Source organism: Spermophilus citellus (genome assembly GCF_964194105.1).
Source record: "Spermophilus citellus genome assembly, chromosome: 15".
Classification (NCBI taxonomy): Eukaryota; Metazoa; Chordata; class Mammalia; order Rodentia; family Sciuridae; genus Spermophilus; species Spermophilus citellus.
The window spans coordinates 97,433,392-97,444,619 of NC_138195.1; the positions used below are offsets into that span (position 1 = coordinate 97,433,392).

At 57.9% G+C, this 11,228-nt stretch overlaps 1 protein-coding gene across 1 annotated transcript; it reads right to left on the bottom strand.

The window, feature by feature from the left end:
* Positions 1–5,761: 5,761 nt before the first annotated feature.
* LOC308634448 (sperm flagellar protein 1-like) lies at positions 5,762–11,127 on the bottom strand (the record flags this gene model as incomplete). Its single annotated transcript, XM_081268264.1, has 7 exons — positions 10,860–11,127; positions 10,426–10,537; positions 9,204–9,372; positions 8,786–8,837; positions 8,292–8,379; positions 8,107–8,206; positions 5,762–5,881 (listed from the first exon to the last, which is right to left on the bottom strand). Exons 1-7 carry the CDS (start codon positions 10,993–10,995, stop codon positions 5,762–5,764), a joined length of 777 nt encoding a protein of 258 aa, XP_081124390.1. The 5' UTR covers positions 10,996–11,127.
* Between the last annotated feature and the right edge of the window lie 101 nt (positions 11,128–11,228).

Consider the following 11,228-nt stretch of genomic DNA (forward strand, 5'->3'; position numbering starts at 1 on the left):
TGCTGTGTCCTGTGTGGGGGCCCATCGGGGGACAGCATGTGCCTGTGTGTGCGTGGGGGCTCAGGCTTGGGTGTGGGCATGAGGCCTGACATGAGCACTCGGCAGTGGACCTCAGGCTGGGTCAGGGCAGGTAGTAAAGGGTGTGCCCCACCCCTCTCCCCTGCAGTATGTGTCCAAACATGTCAACCAGGAGACAGTGGAGGGGTAGCTGAGGGACACAAAGGCAGCTGCCCAGGGCACCTGGGGCAAGGAGTGAAGTCTGGAGCAGAGCAGGGAGGGTCAGGCCCCTCCTGACAAGCTGGCCAAGTTGGCCCTGGGCATAGGAGGCAGGCACAGCTGGACCAGCGGCTGACTGGCCTGCAGTCCATTCTCGGTGACTCCTGGGAGCCCAGAGTTGTATGTGGGGTACAGGGTGAAAACTTGCTCAGTGTGCCAGCACCAGGACCTCAGCGCACCCCACCGGTGGCCTCACTCTCCCGACTCCTCAGCGGGAGGGATGGAGTGGGAGCAGGGAACAGGGTGGGGGAAAAAGACCAGAGGGTGGGGGATCACCCTGCCAGGGTCTGGGATCTCCCCGCCACTGGGCTCTGTCTTTGTGGGTGAGGTCACGGGTACACCAGGGGCTGAGACTGAGAGGTCATTGTTCATGCGACCTGGCCCCAGGGACGGCTCTTGAGAGAGTTTTTATATTTTCTTTTTAAGCATGTCTGTATGTCCCTTTCCAAGTTATGAAAACGGACTTCAGATACGCGAAACAGCAACAGCAGGACACTCGCAGACATGTTTAGGAACCACTGCTTTCCTTGCTTCCTAATTATAAGACAGTACCTTGTTACCACGGAGACCCGCAGTCGAGAACCAAGTAGGGGTTTGGCCACAAGGTCAGTGTTAGCTGTTGGCCTTGTGTAGGTTCAGGACTCAACGATGGGTTTTCTGAAGGTCACCCACCTCCCACTTCATGGCAACACCAGTGTTCTCTGGGGCACCTAGCAGGTCCCACTGACTTGGGCTGTGGTCTGCAGGCAGCTGCTGTGACTTTAACCCAGAGATGCCACCTCAGGCAGGCCTGGAGGCAGCTGAGACAGGACAAGCCGGGAACAGCTCCATGGGCCGAGCATGCAGTCTTCCAGACACATCTGAGCAGGGGTCCTCACCCAGGGTGTCTGAGAGTGGGGTCCCCCAAGGCCTCCTGAGGCACACTTGCAGTCACTTTCACTCTGAAGACCCCTTTCCACCACACACTGGACTTCTGTGATGTCCCTGTCCTCCTTCTCTGGTCACCTTTGGGCAGTTACTGGTATGCTGAGTCACTGCCCCAGGCTGGACCTGAGTGGACACTGCAGTGTTTCATGACAGCACCTGCTCAGCATAAGTCTCTGGTCACCAGAGACATCACCTCTACCACCTCCATCCATGCAGCCTAGGGAGTCAGCAAATTTCCCCCTGACATTCATTCTTAAATGATTAGAGAATCTTAACCATGCAGAAGGCTATGTGCAGTGGGTACAGAGAGCCTCCCAGCTGAGGAAGTTCATGGCATGGACCCCAGCACCTCCTGACCACACCCCATGACAGCCCTGACCCTGGGTCCACCCCGCCTGGACTCCAGCAGTGGCGCCTAGAATGTGTGTGTCCAGTCTCTTCAATCCAGCCACCTGCCTGCATTCCCCACTCCAGCACCTCAGCCCCAGCCTGTCCCCAGGGCCTTTGCAGCCACTGCTCCCTGGCCAGAGCTGCCAGCCCCTTCAGCATCTCCTCTTTACTTAGCAGTCATTCTGGGGTTCCTACGTCCTGGCAGAACACCCTGTTATCCTCCTCACTCTCTCCATGAGGGTGTGAGCCAGGCAGGGGTGCAGCATCCAAGGTTGCTGGCTAGAGCTGTCAGATGTGGCGTTTCGGTTGGGCTCTGAAATGTCTTCCCATCTTCAGAAGCACTGGACCCTGCTCGGGCCCTGGCCACCCAGGCACTGGCCTCAGTGGGGTATGCTGGGAGCAGGCCCCAGGCCGTCAAGGGGCCAATTGGATGCCACTATTGTGTTCTCCCTACCTACATAGAGGAGTTCCGTGACCCAGGCGCCCTCCCCAGCAGTCCTGGCTGATTTCTGGCTGATATGGCTCATGCAAGAGCCCTCTCAAATCCTTTCTGGATCAGAAGAGGAAGACATAAAAGGAAGGGAAATGAAGAAATTCAGGTCCAGGGCTGCCATGTTGCTGACCAGTGTTGCCACGGAAGGAACAAGAAAACTGGATTGGCCCTAGGGCCACCCTGGCCAAGGGCTGAGGGCCAGGGGCAGTGAGCTGGCCACCTCTAGGGGGTGGAGCAGAGCCACTGGTGGGCTCCAACACTTCCCAATTTTGCAAATGAGGAAGTGGTGAGGAGCCCTCACCCAGGCCTCTGCAGACAGCATGGTAGCAGCTCAGTTCACACCTCGAGTACCCTGAAGTTCCCCTTGAAACTTATTCTTTTGCAGTACTGGGGGCTGAACCCAGGAATGCACTACCCCTGAGCTATATACCCAGCCAGCCCTTTTTTTTTTTTTTTTTGAGAAAGGGTCTCGCTAAGTTGCCCAGGCTGGCCTCAAGTGTGTGACTCTCCTGCTTCAACTTCCTGAGTTGCTGTGATTACAGGTTTGCGTCACTTTTGCTCAGCTGTGGAATACCTAGCACACTGGAAAGTCTGCCTGAGAGGCTGGGGCACCCTCCTCCTTTCTAGCTAATCCTGCTGGCCTGGCCCTGGGGCAGGAGCATCCAGCACATTCCCGTTTCCACCTTTTCCACGTGTGTGAAGTGACCTGCATGGTCTGGGTGGATGATGCTCTGCTGCTTGCTCCCTAGTGTTGCCACATCTCTGCCCTGTGGCCAAAACCAGTGCTTCTGTGAGCAAGCACAGTGCACTGCAGTGAAGCATGCACTTCAGTGCTGGTTGGAGTTCAGGTGCCAGCGACCCCCTGCATGCTGCCTCCCATCCTACTGTCCCTGGAGAATCTTTAACCTTTAACCCCAACAGCAAACATTCCTGGGGACCCTGAAGCACTTGACCCGAGAGCCCTGGATCAGGCCGTCTTGGTGTCAGAAGGCTTGGGTCCCAGGTGGGGGCAGACCCTACCTCCCAGGGTGGGGGGCACAGTGCATGGGCAGAAGGGGACCAGCAGGAACAAGAGGGGTTGTGCTGGGGCCGCCCTCCCCAGACAGGGTCCAGAAGCCTTTACTTGGTGAGCCTGTGCCAGGCATACCTCCCCCAGCCCCAGAGACCAGGTGTCCCTCAGCCAGGCCAGGAGCTCCGGGGCGGCTCATGGTGTGAGTGGCCTACTTTCCTGATGCTTAAGCCCCAGGCTGAGGTCCCATGGGAAGCCCCCTGGGCACACGGGCAGCAGAGCTGGGCCTCCTGAGAGCAACAGGGTATGGGTGGGAAGGGGCATCATGGTTGCCCAAGACACAAAGGCCTGGAGCTGTGAGTACAGGGGGTCCCAGAGCCAGGTTCTCAGGTTGCTGGTCCAGGGCAAGACTCTCTGCCCAGCACACAACCAGAGTCTGGGAGGGGCTCTCCAGGCAGAGTGGCCCAGGATTCAGCACCTCATTAGAGTAGACACTGTGCAGATGCCACTGTGGGATGGCTGAGTGGCCCCGCCCAGGTTGCTGGTGGGGGCGGGCACCCTCCAGGCTCCACCCCCCAGTAGACTCCAGCATTAGAGTTAAACTCTGACAGTGGGATGCAGTCCCACCCTGGCTGCAGGGCCCTGCACAGAGGTTCTGCCTGGACCCTGTAGGGAACCTCCTGGGGGCCTGGATTGGGGTGGGCGAGCTTCAAGAACAGGGTGTTCCGGGTGAATGGAGCACAACTGCCTGCCTCCAGGCTTCCAAGACACACCTATTTGGCTCTTCTTGTCCTTGGCTTGGCACCTGATCCAGTGGGAAGTGGTCCCTCCCAGAGTGGCACTGTCACCCTGGGCCTTGTTTTCCATTTCCTGAGCTACATCCTGTGTTCAACCCCAGGCCCAGCCCCACAGGGCCCGGCAGGCAGGTGTGGACCACGGAGACAGCCCAGGGCACCCTCACACAACCTCACAGCATCAGAAAACACAGCCCCTTGGTCCACCTGGCCCTGCCCTGCCCTGACCACCGGCGCCAGCAGCCTAGTTGTATGCCCGTGTGTGTACGTGCACACAGCACCACACATGCAGAGTCAGATCACACACCTCTGGTCACAGACAGCACCACACATGGTGTCAGTCACACACACGCACATCCATGGAGTGTCACGCACAGTGTCACGTATGTGAACCCACAGTGCTACCTGCAAACACACACACACGCACACACACATACAAAGCCTCTGCCTTCCTTCAGGCCAATACTCAGCCTCAACAAGAAGCCAACCAGCCTCAGGTGTGAGCATTCGTGTTTGTGTGTGATGCACATGTGTTTGGCCATGCACATGCATGAGTGCAGTCATGTCAAGGGCACCTGGAGCAGGGCAGCTGGCTCTGTACTGTCACTGCCCCAGGGGTAGTGAGGGGCCCTGAAGGGGCCAGGGAAGGAGTGAGAAGGTGCTGGGGCCTCTGGAATTCCCAGGCTCAGCCTAGAGTAGCAGCCAGGCCAGCTGGACGGGGTCTGAAGCTGCAAGGCCTGTGCTGACTTGGATGCCTGGCCCTGGTCCATGTATTTCCTGCCCTGCCCCCAGGTGCAATGACAGCTGTGCCACTGGGACCTGGGAGCTCCCATCTCTTAGGGATTTAGGAAAAGACATCAGGAATTCGTGGGGCCACCTACAGCTGAGCTGTCCCCCTCCTTATCCCCCTCCCTGGCCATCTGGGCTGGGGATGCTCTCCTAGAGGCAGTGCTCTGGGCACCAGGCTGCTGACGAGGATGATGGTGACAGAGCCAGTCATCAGGAAGCTGCCTTCCTGGCTGTAAAGTGACTCAGGGTCAGGTGGGCAGGGGCAGCAGGATGTGCTTCTGACTCAGGGAGGAAATGGGTTCTGAAACCCTGACCCGAGTCGGCACTCCTCCCAGGAGGACAGGAGCTGGCCCTGGGGGAGGGCAGCTGGGATGAGGCAGTGGGGCTCCAGGCACCCCAGCCTGCCTGCACTGTGAATGCTCTAGCAAGGTGGCAGACCCAGAGGCCAGCCAGTCGCAGCCCTGCGCCTCTAGCTGACCAGTGTCAGGTGCACCTCGGTCACGCAGTGCCCCTGACCTGAGATACAAGCTACCCCAGAAGTGAGGCGGCAGCAGGTCAAGGCTCAATGAAGCCTGCAGAGGCCCATGGGCCCAGGTTCCACCCCCGACCCTGGCTCCCAAAGCCTCCCTAGGCAGAGGAGGTGAGGTGGGCAGCTCACTTGCTCAGGGCCTCTCATGGGCCCTCAGGCCCTCCCTCCACAGGACAGCCCAGCACAGATGGAGGTGACTTCCTGGGGCCCTGTCTGTGGAATCTCTCAGACTCTGGTGTGGCTCACCTCCATGATTCCCACCCCCTGGGCAACAACCCTAAGGCCCAGACAGAGCACACAGCACAACCTCGTGTTCACAGATGCAGTGATGAAACGCGGGGCTGGAGGGAATCCCCCTGGCTGTGTCCCAAACCCATCTGTGAGGTATTATGCCCCAGGTGACCCCCAGCAGGAACCCAACCCCCACTCTAGCTTCTAAACCTGTGCCTTATACAGATGTCCCTCCTGGAGCCTGCAGGACAGTGCAGGGACGCAGAGAAGAACCACTGGTGGGAGGAAGGCTCTGCATGGCTCAAGGTCAGGGTCTGGCTGGCTCAGGATGGGGCTCCCGGGGGCACACAGCACTCCTCAGTCCCCAGTCGCGTCAGCTCTGTGATCCGCAGGTCCTTCAGCTGCACCAGGTGCTCCAGCTTTATCACCTTCATCTGCAAAATCTTCAAAAAGCCAGGCAGGTCTGAGGAACATCAGGTGCATCCAAACAGCCAGGCCACATGTGTGCTTTCAGCCTCTGGGGATGAGTGCCACACAGCAGAGGCAGGACCAAAGGACCTCTCGTGGGGACAGTGGGAAGGAACAGATGTGGGCCCCATGGGAAATGAGTCTCAGGAACCTGGGGTTGGGGGTCCTGGGAAGGGATGACTTTCCTCTTCCCATCCCTATGCTTACTCCCGGAGCTCCCCTGACCCCCCAGCCTGCCCCCGGCTCCAGGTGGAAGGGCGTGGGCCTGGGTAGGGCAGGGCCTGGGCCCTCACCATATGAGCCTAGTGCCCAGGGCCTGGCAGGTACTCGGGGCACCTTTGCCGAGTTAACAGTTGACCGAATGAACACACAGCAGTTAGATGGTTTATTTGGTATTTACTCCTAAAAGTTGGAAACCCAAGAAAACCTTGAATTAATTGAATGAAGGTGCAGAAAGGCCCTCTGGAGACATCTGCCTCAGACATGGTGGCCACAGCAAGGCTCAGGCTGGAGTGCCTGTGGCCCTCCACACCTGCTTCAAGAATGACCATATCCCAAACCTTCCCCATCTAGAAGCATGGGCCTTGTCATGTGCCCCAAGTGAGAAATGGGGGAAATCTGGATTATAAAAGCTGGTCTGCTCCAAACCATGTGTCCATGTGAAGGTCAGGAGTGTGAAAAGGCTGCATGAGGTGGGGAGGTGGGCAGGGGTGGCCTCCTGTCACTCAAATCAAGGATCTTCCTTGAGCCTGCAGGTGGTGTGGCTGCTTCACATGGCCCACACCCTGGCCACCCTGCCAGTGCCCCTGGCTCAGTGACAAGCTGCAAGGGGCAGAGTGACCAGGGCAACACTCCAGCTGCCACCCACCACCACATAAACTGCCCCACGATGACTCCTGGGGTCTCTCTGACTCCAAGGTTTGTATCTCACTTTGTAACACGCAAATGGCCCTTGATGTGTCAACACTTAGATGGCAGGTTGAGCTGTTTCTTCTCTGGGTATTCTAAAATGAAGTACTTATTGGGCTGGGGATGTGGCTCAAGCGGTAGCCTGCTCGCCTGGCATGCGTGCGGCCCGGGTTCGATCCTCAGCACCACATGCCAACAAAGATGTTGTGTCCGCCGAGAACTAAAAAATAAATATTAAAAATTCTCTATCCCTCTCTCTCTCTCCTCTCTCACTCTCTCTTTAAAAAAAAAAAAAATAAAATGAAGTACTTATGATTCTCGGGGTCAGCCCACAAGCCAGAGCCAGAGTGGGGACAGCAAGGGTTGCGAGCTGCCCTTCATTTCTCCCCACCGCTTCCTCTCTGCTGGCCCTCTGAGGACAAGAGGGCGTTCAGCACATCCAAAGCCACACAATGATATCACTTTCCTGTTTTCTCAAGAAGACTACTCATCAAGATTTGGTCTCAGGAACTGAGATGCTGTTGCGATTTCTGATGCCTTGCAACAGTGAGGCCCATCCAGCAGGCCTGCCCCTCCCCTACACGGTCATGGGTCCTGGGCTGCCACCTGTGCTGCCAAGGTTGGGGACAGGTAAGAGTAGCAGGAGCCCTTCTGAGCACAGGAACCCTGAAGGCCCCTGTGAGACAGCAGAGGGACAGGTGTGTGCCTGCAGTCAGGTGAGCACCACAGAGCCAGCTAAGCACAATATAAACAGGTGAGCAACACAGACCTATGTGCCCACAGAGCTCCAGGCTGGAGATGCTTGCCAGACCCTGGCCCCCTGGGAGATGGGGAGAAGGAAGAGGTCCCACCCAGGCTGGAATGGAGCAAGCAGGAGACTCTAGTCAGCAACCCACCCCATTCACTTCCCAGAAAGGGAGCATCTTCTGCTCCTGACCTGGGCCCAGCACTTCTGTTGGGGCCTGGCCTGTGGCCCCAGCACATGGGCTCATGACTGATAAGGTGGTAAGGCTGGCAGTAGATACCTGGTGGTGGGAAGGACTTATACTCTTTTCTCTGCTTCTGGGTATGACTGGAATATTCCATACACTCTTTTCTAAATAATCAAACTAAATGTGGACTCTTCCTGCCAAGGTTCTGTCTACTAAACCCTGCTCTGCGACAGAGCCAGCATGGCAAGAACTCAGCTGGGGACTGGACTGAAGCTGCTAACAGCGAAGGCAGCAGGTCCCTCTGATTCCCCATCCTGCAGCTCAGGATGTCTGGGAAGGAGTACCCAGCTGGGCCATACCTGGACTGTCTCTTGCAGAATGGCCAATGCCTGCTCCTTGTCCTCCAGCAACTGCTGAACCTTGGCCAGGTGCTCCCAAGCCCCTTCAGCTGGGTCCTGACTGAAAGGCAGATACCACACTTTAATCCAGCTGGTGAAGTAAGGGGAGAGGAAGGCCTGGAAGAGGGCTGAGAGACAGGGCCTACCGTTCACAAGCACAGCTGCCCTTCTTCTCCAAGGCCCTCTGCTTCTGAAGGGTCTTCATACTGGTGGGAGCTGGGGGGCTTAGCAGGCCTGTGTCACAAACAGACACCATCAGCTCAGGTCCCCTGCCTCTAAGGGTGTGCACCTGTATGTGTGGTGGGAGGGGTGCTCAGACCACGGGTTAGGCAGATTCAGAGGCCATCATGCTGGGCTTGCACAGCCTTGGATGACTTTGAAGTGTGCTCCATTTGGAGACACAATGAATGGTCTGTGGATTCCCCTTAGGGGACTGCTCTCCAGGTGTTGATGGAGCCAGGGCCCCATCTTAGGTGTCTGCAAGTAAAACTATTTTCAGGGGCCTGTTGGGCCCTCTTTTTCAGGTGTGTGAGCCTGCAAGTGCCACAGAGCAGTCTGGGAATGTGGTAATGCCCCTCACAGGAGGACAAGAGGGCCTCTGATAGGTCAAACTTGCCTGCAACAAGGATTTCAGTCCTACCTGCCTGTGAATGGACAGCATCCATGCTGGAGAATCCTGGATCCTGCAGATTCTACAGGATGGGAAGTGGAATGTAGAAGATGAAGGTGCCTGCTCTGTCACACTCTGTGTGTGCTCCAGTCACCACTCTGGGGTGGGGGTTAGGGAGCAAACTGGAGGACAGGAAGGGGCAGGGAAACTGAGCTGGTATGGGTAGGGTTGTCCCAAGGGACAGGGTGTTTTCACCACCCTGAGGCAGGTGGGTCAGGCTGGGCAGGGAGTGAGGGACAGCAGCCTCATGTGAGGCTTGCCTCAGTTGGACCATAGGGCCACAGGGAGTGGGGGCTTTGTCACCATTTATTTGTGGGCTTTATCTCTTATAGCAGATTATCTGACTATATGCAAAGGGGAACATATACGGCCTGTTCCTGGGCTGTACCAATTTGCAGACATGAAGAGCTGTGCCAGTTGAGCCTGCCTGAGCAGGGTTGGCTTCCACTTTCTCCCTCAGTGCACACAGGATGGGCTCGATTGCCCCAGGTACATTGGCTACCACCTTACGGATGTCCTCCTCAGAGACACAGAAGCACAGCTTGCGAAAGACTTTCCTGCAAAGCAGCAAGGTGCACCCTCAGAGCAATGCCCCCCAGGGGCCAGGTATTGAGCCACAGCATAGTGCCTGATTTCCTGGGAGGGGAGAAGCTGAGTGAGGCCCCTTTTTGCCTGCACCCCCAGAGGCCCAGTGGTCACTCGATTGATGGGTGGCCCATACCCCATCAGGAGGCCACAGAACACTTCACGCGCCAGGTTGTCAGGCCAGGCTTTTCAAGGACTGTGCACAAGTACCCATCTTCCTGACTGATGCTGCTCTCTGCTCTGAGAAGTCCTGCTGACCTACCTCCCAAACACCTGGAATCTGAGTTCCTCTCACATAAGAGGGCTAACCAATGGCAGGCACCCTTTCCCCTCTGGGTCAGGGCAATGCCCTCATCTTCCCTAGGATCCTTTCCACTCCAGCCCTTCGAAATGCAAGCACCATCAGAATGTGCCCAGGCCTGAGCCCTGCAGTGCCTCTGACTTGCCTCAACTGGAGGCTTGGCCCTCATGTGGCCTCCAAGACCTCTGGGCCAACCCCTAGGACTCTCCACTCCCTCCTGCACATCCACACGTCTCCCCCATCACTCTACAGTTACTCCTCAGAGCCTTCCCTGGTTCCCCGACCTGCAACATGTCTGCCCCACCCTGGCCGTTGTTCTTCACATCATTTACCACACCCAAAACATTGATTACATTTTGTTATCCATCTGCTGACCATGAGACTCCCTGCTCCATGAAGGCAGGGACCTGTCCAATGCCAGTCTGCAGCTCTGGAGCACAGCCTGGTTCCCTTGGCTTAATGAGTGATTTGGGAAGCAGACCCACACTGACAGGCTGTCCTGGCAGGGAGAGCCCTGGAGCCCTAGGTTGAGGGTGAGGATCTGTGGACAGAACTGGCACTGAAAAGGGTCTGGCACCCACAGCTGGAAACTTGTTGCCAGCCTTCCCCTTCTCCCTCAGTGCACACAGGATGGGATCAATGGTTCTGGTGTGTTGGCTACCACCTTTCGGTCTGAAAGAGCTGGCTCCCCAGGCCAGCCTTGGAAACCCTCTGGAGCCCTTGCCTGTTGAGAAGGCTCCAGTTGCTTAGCTTCTGGTCAGTGTTGCAGGCAGGGATGTAGCTGTGCAGGTCCACCAGGCGCGGGTGAAAATGCTTCACGATCTCGGCCACCAGCACTGAGGGAATGGAGGAAGGGTAAGCCTGCATGTCCAACTCAGGCCTGGCTGCTACCGTTCCTAAGGCCTCCTGAGATGCATGCAGGAAAGGCACCAGCTTGTCCTGGAGACTTGGTTGGGGCTTCTGAACTTGGATCTGGGAGGGACCATGTGCCAAGAGAACTGGGGTTGCTCACCCAGGGAGAGATGGAGGCCTGCGTTGTCCCCCCGCCCCACCCCACCCCACCTTCCCCAGGGAACATCCAGCTGGACGCAGAGGCGTCCCCACCCCTCGGGAACCTTCGTCTACCACCGTGCCCTGCCTCCCCGGCTCCGCCCGCACCGCCGTCGCTGAAGTCCCGGGTCAGGTGGCGCTTGGGGCGGCTGAGCGGGAGTTGGTCGAGCCAGGCACAGAGGCCACGGAGGGCGTCCGGCAGCGGCCCTAGCGCCGCAGGAGACCGCCTGTTGGAGCCCGGCATGGCGGAAGGCTGGGGCTGTTGCCGGGAGACGGACCAGAAGGGGCGGGGCACAGACTGGCGTGGAGCTGTTGCCGGGAGACGAGGCGGAAGGGGCGGGCCTAAGGATGGCTGGGGGCGGGGAGACGGAAGGGGCGGGCCCGGCCTGACGGGCCCGGGCTGCTCGGTGGGCCCGGGAGGGGTTCTTGGGAAGGCCGAGGGCTGGTGATTAAATCCCGCCCCACAGAACTGGCGCG